This window comes from Scyliorhinus canicula, chromosome 15 (genome assembly GCF_902713615.1).
Source record: "Scyliorhinus canicula chromosome 15, sScyCan1.1, whole genome shotgun sequence".
Taxonomy (NCBI): Eukaryota; Metazoa; Chordata; class Chondrichthyes; order Carcharhiniformes; family Scyliorhinidae; genus Scyliorhinus; species Scyliorhinus canicula.
The window spans coordinates 139,848,712-139,863,747 of record NC_052160.1 but is presented as its reverse complement, the minus strand read 5'-3'; the positions used below and the strand labels follow the sequence as shown (position 1 = coordinate 139,863,747).

The 15,036-nt window shown below is 46.6% G+C and overlaps 1 protein-coding gene across 1 annotated transcript in view; it reads left to right on the top strand.

Annotated features, from left to right (window-relative positions):
* The window catches only part of LOC119978187, a 92,617-nt gene that overhangs the window by 18,629 nt on the left and 58,952 nt on the right, over positions 1-15,036 (top strand). The window contains exon 9 of the mRNA XM_038819617.1: positions 1,825-1,978. Coding sequence (XP_038675545.1) covers positions 1,825-1,978 — 154 coding nt within the window. The remainder of the gene's footprint in view (positions 1-1,824; positions 1,979-15,036) is intronic.

Genomic DNA, 15,036 nt, shown 5'->3' with positions numbered 1-15,036 from the left:
TAGGGAAGGGGATATAGATTCATGGGTCTTCTGATTACCTTCAGCCCAGTTTGCTGATTCTCCCGTGTCATTCCCCCTGGATCAACAGAAAGCTGTGGGCCCGAGTGTGTTACACTCCCTTTCGAGGGACTGACTGAGAACCAATAAGCCACCCTCAGCCAATGATTTGCATAATTGGATGAACTGACAACATGGGAAGCTTATTCTGGGTTGTAGCAATCTATGTTGTAGCAATCTAAACTTGTGTTGAAGAAAGAAAGACATCAGGATAATAGATTTTTAAATGTTTTTATAGAAGTTTTTACATTTGATACACGATGTATTCAATCAGGATAAATACGCCGGTCACAATGTACACGTCTTTTTCCTCTGTGCCGATCGCCCCCTCCCCCACCCACCTTGTACCCCCCCCCCCCACCACCCATCCCTCATTCATTGTTTCAGAGGCAGGTGTAATGTTCCTGTTGGATGGCCTGATTTATTACAAGAACACTTGTAGCTGAAGTTATAATCGATCTATTAACTGTAACTGTGGGTAAACTATATACAAGGCAACAGATGAACAACAGCAAAATCATGCACATGCAAGCTCCCTCTTTTACTTCCTCCAGCCAGTGTGAGGGGTCAGCTGACTCACATTCGCTTATATACTCGTGAGACTCCTAGTGGTTATTCAGTGAATTACAACACAGCCATGATATCACTACAAAGGAGATGGGAGTGCTGCCTTGGTGAGGACTCTTCCATCTTCACCCATTCCGTGTCCTTCACCCATTCACTCATTCTTTCCGCTGGGGTTGTCCCGTGGCAGTATTGCAAGTTCAGGAGGGCCAGGTCCCCAATTTTCTCCTTTGCAGAACTGTTTTGGGGATTCTTGGATTCTTCCACCACCCCCACACAAACACCAGAATCAACTTGTCTATTGAGTGAAAGAAGGCCTTGGGGATATAGATCGGTATGGATCTGAACAGGAAGAGGAACTTGGACAAGATGTTCACCTTGATTGTCTGGCCCTCTCCACCAGGGAAAGGACATCAGGAGAACATAACATGGGTGGGATTCTCTCACCCCGGGGTCGGGCCAGAGAATCTCTGCGACCGGCGCGAATCGCGCCACGCCACTGGGACGCGATTCTCTGGACAGCGGAGAATCAGCGGCATTGGCGCAGGCGGGGTCGGTGCGGCGCCAGTCGGGGACTGCTCTCCGGGGCTCCCCTGGCGATTTTCTGCTCGGAATGGGCTGAAGGGCCGTACAAAAAAACCCGAGTCCCGCTAGCGCCGTTCTAACCTGGTCTTACCTGTCGGGACCTTGGCGTGAAAGGATCCGGGGGCAGCCTGTGGGGGAGGAGGGGGGCCTACCACAGTGGGGGGGGCTCCTTTGTTCCGCGCCAACCCCTGTAGCCCTACGCCATGTTGCGTCGGGTCTGGCCCGGAGAAGGGAGACACCGCGCATGCGCGAAAATCACGCCTGTCCCACTGTCCATGCGCAGACCTGCAGTGCCTATCTGACGCCGGGATCGGCAGCTGGAGTGGCGTGGGTCACTCCAGTGCCGTGCTGGCCTCCTGTAGGGATCTCGTCGGGAAACGCGGCGGCATTTACGATGGCGTCAATACGTAGACTCAGGATCAGAGAATCTCGCCCAGTGTTTCAGTTTATCTGGTAAAGTTCTAGAATGATTGATCATCACATGCCTAGAGAACTTGGCACAAGGAAGGATAGATTTCAGTGAACATATTTGCCTGACCTGATGTTGATTGATTTGCTTAAGAAAAGATGGTTAAATCAGACAAGAACCTCAGCTAATGTCGTGTCATTATTTTACAGCAAAATGGATACTGTATTGCTGGGTTTGAGCCAACCTACGTCTATCCCCCGACCAATGATGGACCTCTGTGGATTCTGGGAGATGTCTTCCTCGGAGCGTTCTATTCTATTTTTGACAGGGGGAATAACAGAATGGGATTCGCTACAGCTGTCTAAGGGACATGTGTTCTAATTTCGATCCATATTTCACCGAATAAAGCAAGACCTTCTAAAGCATACAATTTTCTTGGACTAGGTTTCAATTCTTTGACACACTGATTTCAATACGGATGAGTATCAGGCAGTTTCTACAATTAGCAGAAGGTGGGGAAAGTCAGTTTTACAGCCAGATATCAAGTTGTGAATCTGCTCCAAATTGTTTATTGTAACTCTGCAGTTATGGGATTTGTTGGGCTTCATCCTCTTCTCATTTAATCTGTCTTCCACCCTATCAAAGACGCTGGCGGGATTATCCGTTAGCCGGCGCCGGAATCGGGCGGAGAATAGGCTCCGAAGCCAAAATCGCGGCGGGTAGCGGTTTGAAGTCAAATCGCAATTCCCACCTCCTTGAAAATGGCGTCAATGCATTTCACTCCATGCGTACTTTAAGCACCGTTTGCTTGTCATTAGTGGGCCCACCCACGATTCTTCGGCCCCAATGGGTCGAGTTCCCCACGGCGTGGTCCACATGTGCTATTAAAACTCTTGAACCTGGCGTGGTGGCAGCTGAGAAAGAGAGAGAGGAGGTAGGACATGGAGAGGAGCGACTATGGGCTGCAGGGCCCGATACTGGCCGCGCTGGCTGAGGTGGGGGACACGGGGCGGGTGGAACAGGCTGAGTTGCCAGATGACCTCCCATGGGACTGGGCCGGTGTCCAGGCATGGAGCGATATTACAGTGACCATATTTCTTTGCACCCAGTGACCACCCACCCAGACCTCTGATTCTGACCTGTGTCACCGCCCTTATGGGTGCCCCCACCCCCGCATGTTAGCCGTTTGGCTACTGTTGTACAAATAGTCAAGAGTTCTGCTCCTTTTCACAAACACCTTTATTTTCCTTTAAAATACTCTGTACAAAACTCTATCATCACATCACAGGCCCCAAAGGCCACCTGGAGCCTCTTTACATATCAGTGTCAATTATTGGATACTTAACATAAATTAGACATCTAATTGGAATGTCTCTTAACCCATTCCTTAACAGTCTCCCCTTCCTTGGGGAGAAAAAATAATTTGGTGAAAACAAAATTACAAGCAAATCAAAAACACACGCAATTTCCCCCCTTCTTTTTTTTTTCATTTTGGAAGAAAAACAAACAGTCACAGAAACAGGCTGCCTTCATCAAAAGTTTCTGTGAGCTAGCCCCTCTTTTCGTAAAACAATCGGACAATTGATAGCTACTGTCGACCCATTTAATTTTTGCTATTTACCCTCTGTCCAACATCTGCTTCAAACTTGCGATGTCTATCCTTAACCTTTTCTCATTGACACTTTTTGTCGAGTGCACATTTTCCCACAGGGATTTATTGTCAATGTGAAACTCAATGGGTATGTTACCCAAATCCCCTAATCACAAAATGTCTGTCAATATCTGAGATATATAAAAGGCCATATCCACCGCCTCTACAAGGCTTAACGTCTCAGCAGCCAAAGTGCTTTCGACCACTCTCCTTATTTTCTTTGTTTCCCACACAAGAGGGCAACATTTACCATTATTCCCCAAAAGGAAAAGTATAAAACCTCCTGCACTTGAAACCCCATCACATAAATTTGCATAGGACGCATCACTACAAACTATGAGTTTCAAATGCCTAAGGTCACCTAAAACCGGGAACCTCAAAACACACTCCTGCATTTTTAGTTTAACCAACGCTTTATTTGCTCTTATTATGTCTTCCACTTTGGAATCATTCATTTTTGTAATCAACTCTAAGACATCAAAACTAACGTCTGGTCTAGTCTGTCTACCTAACCAATTCAGTTGCCCAATTAAACTTTGCAGTTGCTCCTTTTCCATCTTTGAAACCACTGCATCTTTTTGTGAAACCCGACCATGACTAATTGCTATTGGGCTGATGCTCTCCAAATATGATTGCTGACGTAAAGTTGCCCCTAACTTAGTCTGTCCAATATATTTAAATGCACCGGAAGCCTGACTTCCAACCCTGAATTCTTTCCTCAAACCGGAGATTACAATAGCTTCAAAATCACTAGTCCCACCCCACAAAAAATCATCGATATGCATCATAAAGATGCCAGAATTATTTCCTTTATAGTGCCAGTAAAACATTGCTGGATCTGCTTTCAACTGGCAACAGCCTAACCTTAGCAAAGCTGACCTTACCGAAAAGTACCAGACTCTAGATGCATCATTTAATCCATATACACATTTGTTCACCTTCCACAGTACCCCTTCTGTGTTAGCTGCCTCTTTAGGAGGATGGAGAAAAATGTCTCTCTGAAGCTGATGCCCCTGCAAAAAGGCAGCTTTTATATCTATAGATTTGCATTCCCATGCCTTTGTGGCTAATAGAGCCAAGAAGATCTTTAAAATAACCTTTCCTGCCGTCAGTGAATCTACCCTTAAATCCTGATCTTTTAAGTTTTCTCCAAATCCCCTTGCCACAAGCCTGGCCTTTGCCATCCGGAAGAACCTTCTGCGTGCAAATCCATCTGTGGGATAGAGCTGTTTGTCCCCTATCTGGTACTTCCGTGTATACCCCAAATTCACTCCAACTATGCAGTTCTTGCTGTTTGGCACCTTTGATAACTTTTTCATCTAATTTATTGGAAGCCACCAAAATCTCACGTGCATGTGGGCTTCTACCTCTAGTAGTATTCATAGTCTTACCCATGTTCCGAGACCTTGACAAACTACGACCCCTCTCCCGCCTGGTATCTCGTTCCGTACTTTTGCTGCTTGATCTTTCCCTTCTGATGCGGGATGTCCTTTCAATAGTTCTCAACCTTTTCCTCTAAACTTGTTCTCTATCCGATGTACTATCTGAACTAGCACTGCGTTTCTGTGCCCTCCATTTTTGAACTTCATGTTCCCAATCCATTGTCTTGACACCCTCCCCTGAATGCTGTACATTCAACCAGTGTTTATACTTTCCAGTGGCCTTCCCTGCTCTACTAATAACAGTTACATCCTCCTATTGATTAGACCCTTCAGGCAAGTACGTCACTTTTGTACCAACTTTTGGCAGTTGTCATTTCAGAAAAATGGGCTGTTCTAATTCATCAGAGCACAGTAAGATGTCTTACAACACCAGGTTAAAGTCCAACAGGTTTGTTTCGAATCACTACCTTTTGGAGCACTGCTCCTTCCTCAGGTGCTCCGAAAGCTAGTGATTTGAAAGCATAATTGTATTGAGAATCACACCGTAAACATTGATTTATCATACCCTGGGGTTCATTTTCCTATTTCCATTCTCCATGTCCGCCCTCCTATTCTAGGTTTTAAATGGGTTTCTGTCATCATAATTTCCGGGTCCCGATTTCCTTCCGTAGTCTTATAACCTGTTTGTAGCCGTATGATTTCGCCATCCTGTCAGTAGTGTATCTTCTATAGTCTGCTTTATTGCTGACTATTTGTATCAGAAGAGCCATAGAAATTGAATGTTTCCCCAGAAACTTCTTTAAGGCCTCTGTCATCTGATTGAATAAAGTATCATTATCTGCAAACTTAACTCCTGTCAAAACCAGAAGCCTATTCTGGTTGCTCAGTCCAGCACAGTCCAGTAACTTAAATGCCAACACAGACTGTGGAAATTCCAGGCGGCGCCTGTGCGGCCTTTTGTCTAGTCTGCTAAATTCCGTTATATAGTCCTCCAGAGAGACATCATCTGTTTTCCGGAATCTATCAATTTCTGACCAGGCTTCATACGCACTTAACAAGTCATCCTTTTGATAAATCTTATCCCTAAAATGTAATAGAGTCTCCATACCCAGTGTGGGGTCGCTCTCCTCACAGCCATCTTGTTGACTGGGATGAGGGTGTGTTGGGGGGAGAATCGTTTATCTGCGGCTGCAGCTTGTCAGCCTCCTGAGTGTTAATCACGGACATGGTGAATCCCGCACCGTTTCTCACTGGAATCGATTGTGTTCCATGCAGCACCGGTGCTAACCCCTTAACAGTAGCAGAATCGGTGCAGGAGTGGCGCAGATGTTCCGGTTGTAAAAGTCCACTGATACTCCTCCGTTGGCATCAGCACACAGGGCAGGATTCTCCATTGCCCAACTCCCAAATCGGGAACAGCCATCGGACAGAGAAAAGCTCCTCCCGACGCCGGGTCCCAATACTCCGCCCCCTCCAAATCAGCATCATCGCCATGCGCGATGCTCGCAGTTGCAACCGCGTCCGCATCTCATTATTGGGCCCACCCGCGATGCTCTGCCTCCTATGGGCCAAGTTCCCGATGGTCTCAACGGGCATGAGCCTGGCGTGTCGGCTGCGGAGAGAGAGAGAGAGAGCGTACGGACAATGTCCAGCACCGCCAAACTTCGCTGGCAGTCGTGCCGCTGGCCAGGGGGTTTCTGCCAGGGATGGGGGCAGTAGTCGGGGGTGCCAGGAGGTGGACTGTGGAGTTGTGGTAGACGGGTACGCGGTCCAGCAGAACCGGCTCCTTCTTTTCCAGAATGATCAGTGCGTGTGTGGGTGGTGTAAGTGTACGCGCGGCTGCTAGTTTCTCAGCCCTGTACGTGTCCAGCATGGACCCGGCGATTCTCCCACCATTTTCCGGATGTTCCACGGGTGTTTCACGCGGCGCCGGTGCTCGACCCTCACTGGCCAGGCTCACGATTGTTGAGACCACTCGTGGGCCGCGCCATCGGGAAGTCGGCCCATCGGAGACAGAATCGGTGCGGGTATGGCACCGATTATTCCATCGTGGAACTCCACGGATCCTCCGTTGGTGTCAGCAGTTAGACGCTGGAATGGAGAATCCAGCCCACAGGCTCCGAAATGGAGAATCCCACCCATCGTCTTTCATTCTTTCCCCTCCCTGTCCCTGCCCCGTACCTGCTGAAAAGCCGATTGCCAGCATTTATTGCTCATCCCTAATTGCCCTTCAACCACATCAGGAGTCACATGTAGGCCAGCGAAGACCAGGTAAAGATGGCAGATTTCCTTCCTACAAGACATTAGTGATTTTCTACAAAAATCGACAAGGGTTTGAAGGTCTTCTTTAGACTTTTAATTACAGATTTTATTGAATTTACTGTCCGTACGCTCAGGATTTCCCTGGACGCAGGCTGGCTCCGTAGCTGATGGGACAGCATGTGCCTCGCCTTCTGTCCACATTCAGACTACACCCCCCTCACCCTCCGTAGCTGCCCCACTACCTCCCCATCATCAGCCTATCAAACTGCCCCTGTAACTACTTTCTCTCCTCCTTGGTGGGGGCCTTCAAAAATTTTTTGTCCACCTCGACTACCTCATCCAACAACCGGTCATACTCCTCATTCCTTCTCCTATCTCTGTGCGCCTTGAACGTGATAACCTCTCCCTGAGCCACCGCCTTCAACACCTCCCAGAATGTGGTCACTGATACGTCGCTGTTCTGATTCAACTCCACGTAGTCTCTGATCATTGACTGAACCTTCTCACAGAACCGCTTGTCCGCTGGAAGCCCCAAGTTTAATCTCCGTCCCGGCCTCTGTCTAACCTCCAGCCAGTGTGGCACATGGTCAGAGATCATGATTCCCGCAAACTCCGCACCCACCACCCACACCAACATCGCTCGACTCACCAAAAAAATGTAAATTCTGGAGTATACCTTGGATACGTGTGAGAAGACGGAGTACTCCCCCTCCCCTCAAGATGGCGCTGGAGTATGGCGACTCCCTGTGAGTTCTCCCAAATAGATCCTCTTTTTTTTCATGTACTAAATGATCTGTTTGAGCTGCTCACAGAAAAATACTTTTCATTGTACCTCGGTACACATGACAATAAACAAATCCAATCCCGGGTTCCTAACCCTCTATGGATCCACCATTCCCATCCTTTCCATAACCCCTCACAGCTCTTTCGCCATCTTCAACCTTCTCATTGACTTAGGGCTCAACCTATCCACCCTCGGCTCCGCTACACAATTAAAATCACCCCCCCCATAATCAACTGATTATGTCCATGTCTGGAATCGCTCCCAGCAATCCCTTCACAAACTCAACTTCGCCCCAATTTGCACATAAACATCTCATTACATAGGACCAGATCTAGGACCGCTTGTTCCCTCGAAGGTTCCATTACATAATGCTCCAGAAAACTATCACGGATACATTCTGTAAACTCCTCCTCAAGGCTGCCTTGACAGACTTGGTTAAATCAATTGACATGTAGATTAAAAGCCCCCATGATAACTGCTGTACCATTTCTATATGCATCAGTTATTTCTTCGTCTATTGCCTGCCCCACCATAACGTTACTATTTGGTGGCCGATAGACTACTCCTATCAGTGACTTTTTCGCCTTACTATTCCTGATTTCCACCCAAATGGATTCAACCTTATCCTCCATAGCACCGATGTCATCCCTTACTATTGCCCGGATGTCATCCTTAAATAACAGAGCAACACCACCTCCCTTACCATCCACTCTGTCCTTCCAAATAGTTTGATACCCTCGGATATTTAACTCCTAGTCGTGACCATGTTTCAGTAATAGCCACTAAATCATAGTCATTCACGATGATTTGCGCCATCGACTCATTTACCTTATTCCGAATACTACGAGCATTCAGGTAAAGTACACTTATGTTGGCTTTTATACCTCTGTTTTGAATCTTAACACCTTGATCAGTAACCTCTCCTAAGTTATTTTTCCTCTTAACGTTTCTCCTAATTTTCCTTGTCGTTGAACCCATATCTTCATGCAACAACCTGCCGAATCGCTTTCCATTTATGTTTTGACTACCCGTTTTATTCCTTTTAGTATTACTGGGCCTATTCACTGAGCTCCCCTCAGTCACTGTATTTTGTACTGTCGCCCTTTTTGATTTTTGACTGTGTCTTCTCTGCCTTACACTTTCCCCCTCACTGCCTTTTGTTTCTGCCCTTCTTTTACTACCTTCCATATTCCTGCATCGTTTCTGATCCCCCCGCCACATCCCATTATGACTTCACACGTTTCTGACTGTAAGGGACCTGCTTTCATTTTTGTTTCTTTACATACCTATACAAACTTTTGCAGTTAGTTTTTATGTTCCCCACTAACTTACTTTCATACTCTATTTTCCCCTTAAACTGTTCCCAATCCTTAGGTCTACTGCTTTTTCCTGCTAATTTGTATGCTTTTTCTTTGAATCTAATACAACCTCTAATTTCCCTTGTAAACCATGTTTTGGCCATGGTTTCCTTTCAACTTTTCTGGCAAATCGTAATAAACAACTTTTGTAGTTCACCTATTTGTTCCTTGAATGCTGCCATTGCCTGCCCACTGCCCTTCCTTTCAGTAATTTTTCCCAGTCGAATCAGACCTTATACCATCATAATTACCTTTAAACTATGGTCTCAGAATCAACTACTTCACTATCCACCTTGATAAAGAATTTAATCATGTTATGGTCACTCATCCCCAAGGGTTCTCTCACTAGATTGGTAACTAATTATATTTTATTGCACCATACCCAGTCCAAGAGGGTCTGTTCCCATTGGCTCCCCAACATATTGTCCAGAAAACCATCCCGTAAAGCTCCAGAAATTCCTCCTTTATTGCACAGTGACTCACCCAATCTATATGCAAATTGGGGTCATCCATAATAACAGATGGTTCCTTTCTCTATGCATCTCTGATTTCCTGCCTATTGCTAGTCCCAGCATTACCTCTACAATTTGGAGGTCTTGTGGACCACCCCCACGAATGGATAATGTATGTTTTAACGACAGCCAGCTGATTTTGTTTTAATACCCTTGACCAAACAGAATGTGTTGAAACTTTAATGTTTTAGCTTCAACAACTTTATTGATGGAGAGAGTTCGAGATTCCTACTCAGGGCCGGCTCAAGGTACCGGCAACTCGGGCAGTCGCCCGGGGCGCCATGTGCTAGGGGGCGCCATGAAGGAGTGCGTGACCGGCGTCAGAGACCCAGCGCCGCGTAAAAGACTCGGGTCCCGCGCATGCGCAGTTGGGCCGGTGCCAACCAGCACATGCGCGGTAGCCGCCCTCCCTCAGGCCTCCCCGCACAAACATGGCGGATGGATCCAGGCTCGCCGGTGGTCACTCCGGCCCCCCTCCTCGGGCCCCCTCCGCCCCCCCCCCCCTCTGCCCCCCCCTCCGGCCCCCCCCCCTCCGGCCCCCCCCCCTCCAACCCCGCCCCCCCCGGCCCCGGCCCCGCCCCCCGCCCCCCGCCCCCCCCCCCGCCCCGAAGGGCGCCGACGTTCAGCTTGCCCGGGGCGCCAGCAACCCTAGGGCCGGCGCTGTTCCTACTGCTTGTTGTGTAAAGAAATTCTTGCTGACATCTTCCTCGCAGAGCCTTGCTCTCGCTTTAAGATTGTACCTTAACTTGCGCACAGTCGGTAGTCTCCTTTTATGAAAGCCATTCCTTTTGATTTCCATTTGTTCCCATTCTCTTTTATTTTATTACTTTTGGTCCATGGGCCCAGAATCAGAATGCGCCTTAAAACGGTGGACTCTAGCTGAGGCAGTCTGCGAGTCAGGACAGTATGCGCCAGGTTTTGAATTTTGAAGAGGAGGAAACGGACTCGACAGCGCCGAGTGAATCTTAAGAACCAGCTTTGAAGGAAGTCAGTTATGATTGGCTGGCTTGCAGCCTTTGGGCTGGCCAGGGATTGTGTTCAGCCTGACAACAGTCAGTGATTGGTTCCTGTGGGATGCTTCTGAGAGAGGTGAGCAATGAGCACCTATCAATTTGAAATGACCCTGAATCTACAGAGAAAGTAGAGAGCCTCGCTAGAGAAAACCATCTCAAACTTAGAAGGAAGAATAAAAGCCCAAACTCCAGAATGCATTAACTGGAAGCCATCCAAATACAAAGATCCTTCATCCTTTTATTTTATTGATATTTTCTTTTTCTCTCTGTGCCATTTGTCTGTGTGTTTAAAGAGTGGGAGTAGTTAGAAAGACTGGAGGGAGAGGTTGGAAAAGGGATAGTCTGTAATCAGTTACATTTTTTGTCAGCTTAATTAATTATATTACTGTTAAATAATTAAAGGTTGTTTCTGTTTAAATTTTACAATGCTAGTGACTGCAGTTTATTGATACATAGATACATAACATTTACAGAGCAGAAGGAGACTATTCAGCCCATTGAGCCTGCACCGGCCCTTGGAAAGAACACCCCACTTAAGCCCTCACCTCCACCATATCCCCGTAACCCAGTAACCCCACCTAACCTAAGGGCAATTTATCATGGCCAATCCACCTAACCTGCACATCTTTGGGCTGTGGGAGGAAACCGGAGCACCCGGAGGAAACCCATGATTAGATTTAGATTAGAACACTTAAGGACAGTGGGGGGAATCTCTGTGTTGAGCCAGAGGAAATGGGTGAGGTACTAAATAAGTACTTTGCATCAGTGTTCACCAAAGAAAAGGACTTTGTGGAAGATGATTCTTGGGTAGTGTGTGTGGATATTCTGCGTCATGTTGACATCAAAAAGGAGGAAGTATTGGGTGTTTTAAAAGACATTAAGGTAGATAAGTCTCCTGGGCCAGATGGGATTTACCCAGGAATACTGAGGGAAGCAAGGGAAGAAATTGATGGGACCTTGACTGACATCTTTATATCCTCATTAGCGACAGGTGAGATCCCAGAGGACTGGAGAATAGATAATGTGGTACCGCTGTTGAAGGAAAGTAGCAGGGATAATCCAGGAAACTATAGGCCGGTGAGCCTCACGTCGGTAGTAGGTAAATTATTGGAGAGAATTCTCAGGGACAGGATTTATGTCCATTTGGAAACAAATGGACTCATGAGCGATAGACAGCATGGTTTTGTGAAAGGGAAGTTGTGCCTCACTAAATTAATTAAGTTTTTGGAGGAGGTGACAAAGATGATTTACTGTGCGCAGTATACGGAACAAGGTAAATGAGCTTGTTGCGCACATTTAAATTGGCCAGTACAATGTTGGGCGCATGACCGAGACGTGGCTGCATGGGGATCAGGGCTGGAATCTAAATATCTTAGCGAAAGGACAGGCAGATGGGCAAAGGGGGCGGGGTTGTATTGTTAGTAAGGAATGAGGTTAAAGCGATGCCAAGGAGCGATATAGAATCAGAAGGCTTAGAATCTCTGTGGGTAGAGTTGAGGAATCTTTCAGGAATCACTGGAGGCAGGAAGGGTCCCAGAGGACTGGAAAGTGGCTAATGTAACAACACTGTTTAAGAAGGGAGGGAGACAGAAGACGGGAAATTATAGGCCGGTTATCCTGACTTCGGTCATTGGTAAGATTTTAGAGTCTGTTTTTAAAGATGAGATCACAGAGTATTGGAAGTGCATGGTAAAATAGGACTGAGTCAGCATGGCTTTGACAAAGGGATGTCATGTCTGACAAATCTGTTAGAGTTCTTTGAGGAGGTAACAAGGAAGTTAGACAAAGGAGAACCAGTGGATGTGATTTATTTAGATTTCCAGAAGGCATTTGACAAGGTGCCACATAGAGGACTGTTAAATAAGTTAAAAGCCCATGGTATTTAAGGGCAAGATCCTGGCACGGATAGAGGATTGGCTGACTGGCGGAAGGCAGAGAGTGGGGATAAAGGGGTCTTTTTCAGGATGGCAGCTGATGACTAGTGATGTGTCTCAGGGGTCTGTGCTGGGACCACAACCTTTCACAATATACATTAATGATCTGGAAGAAGGTACTGAAGGCACTGTTGCTAAGTTTGCAGATGATACAAAGGTCTGTAGAGTGAAGGGTAATATTGAGGAAGCAAGGGGGCTGCAGAAGGATTTGGACAAGCTAGGAGAGTGGGCAATGAAGTGGCAAATAAAATACAACGTGGAAAAGTGTGAGGTTATGCACTTTGGAAAACAGAATTTAGGCATAGACTAATTTCTAAATGGGGAAATGCTTAGGAAATCAGAAATACAAAGGGACTTGGGAGTCCTTGTTCACGATTCTTTTAAGATTAATGTACAGGTTCAGTTGGCAGTTAGGAAGGCAAATGCAATATTAGCATTCATGTCAAGGGGGCTACAATACAAGAGCAGATACTTCTGAGGTTGTATAACGCTCTGGTCAGACCCCATTTGGAGTATTGTGAGTAGCTTTGGGCCCTGTATCTAAGGAAGGATGTGCTGGCCTTGGAAAGGGTCCAGACGAGGTTCAGAAGAACTATGCCTGGAATGAAGAGCTTGTCATATGAGGAACGGTTGAGGACTCTGGGTCTTTACTCGTTGGAGTTTAGAAGGATGATGGGGGATCTTCGTGAAACTTACAGGATATTGCAAGGCCTGGATAGTGGAGAGGATGTTTTCCACTTGGAGGAAAAACTAGGAGCACGACACAATCTCAGACCAAAGGGACGATCTGTTAAGATCGAGATGAAGAGGAATTTCTACAGCCAGAGGGTGGTGAATCTGTGGAACTCTTTGCCGCAGAAGGCTGTGGAGGCCAAATCAATGAGTGTCTTTAAGGCAGAGATAAATAGGTTCTTGATTAATAAAAGGATCAGGGGTTATGGAGAGAAGGCAAGAGAATGGGGATGAGAAAAATATCAGCCAAGATTGAATGGAGGAGCAGACTCGATGCCCAAGTGCCCTAATTCTGCTCCTATGTCTTATGGTCTTATGATTGATGAGGGGAGGGTGATGGATGTTGTTTATATGGACTTCAGTAAAGCCTTTGACAAGGTGCCTCATGGCAGACTTGTACAAAATGTGAAGCGACATGGGATCAGAAGTGATGTGGCAAGATGGATACAGAACTGGCTCGGTCACAGAAGGCAGCATGGGGAGCAGTAGAAGGGTGTTTTTCTGAATGGAACATTGTCACTAGTGGTGTTCCACAGGAATTGGTGCTGGGGCCTCTGTTCTTTGTACATAAACGATTTGGAGGAAAATGTAGCTGGTGTGATTAGTAAGTTCGCAGATGACACCAAGGTTGGTGGAGTGGCAGATAGTGTTGAGGATTGTCAGAGGGTACAGCAGGACATAGATAGGTTGGAGACTTGGATGGGGAAATGGCAATTTGAGTTTAATCCGGAGAAATGTGAGATAATGCATTTTGGTAGGGCGAACATCGAGGGGAAATATACAGTATATGGCAAAACTCTTAGGAATATAGAAAGTCAGAGAGATCTGAGTTTGCAGGTCCACAGATCTTTGAAAGTGGCAACACAAGTGGACAAGGTAGTCAAGAAAGCATATGGAATGCTTTCCTTCATTGGACGGAGCATCGAGTGTAACAACTGGCAAGTCATGCTACAGATGTACAGAACCTTGGTAAGGCCACACTTGGAATATTGCACAAACTTCTGGTCGCCACGCCAGCAGAAGGATGTGGAGGCTTTGGAGAGGGTGCAGAGGAGATTTACCAGAATGTTTCCTGGTCTGGAGGGTGTTAGCTATGCTGGGAGGCTGAATAGACTTGGTCCATTTTCATTAGAATGGCGAAGGTTGAGGGGCAAACTAATAGATGTCCACAAGATAATGAAGGGCATGGATAGTGTGGATGGACAGGCACTCTGTCCCAGGGTGGGGCAGTCATCACTCGGGGCCGTTGATTTAAGACTCGTGGGTCAAAGTTTAGTGGAGATGTGCGAGGCAGGGTGGTGAGTGTCTGGAACGCACTGCCAGGAGACGTTGTGGAAGCAGATACATTAACAGGGTTCAAAAGGCATCTCTATGAATACATGGACAGGATGGGTATAGATGGAAACGGCATTAGAAAGTGATGAGGGTTTTGGCCAAGGTTGGTATCATGACCGATACAGGCTTGGAAGTCTGAAGGGCCTGTTCCTGTGCTGTATTGATCATTGTTATTGTTGTGGACTCCCAATCAGAGGACATAGTTTCTATCTGCTCCATCAAATCATTTTCTCATCTTAATACTTTAACCAAATCCCCCTTAATCTTCAGTAATTCAGGGAACACAAGCCTGATCTGTTCAACCTAAGCTCAGAACTGAACCCTTTAACCCTTTAACCAGGTGTCTGCCTGGGTCTCATCCACATAACCCAAAGATGTGCAAGGTATGTGGATTGGCAAGGCTAAATTGCCCCTTACTTGGAAAAAAAAGAATATGGCATGCAAAATTAAAAAAAAAG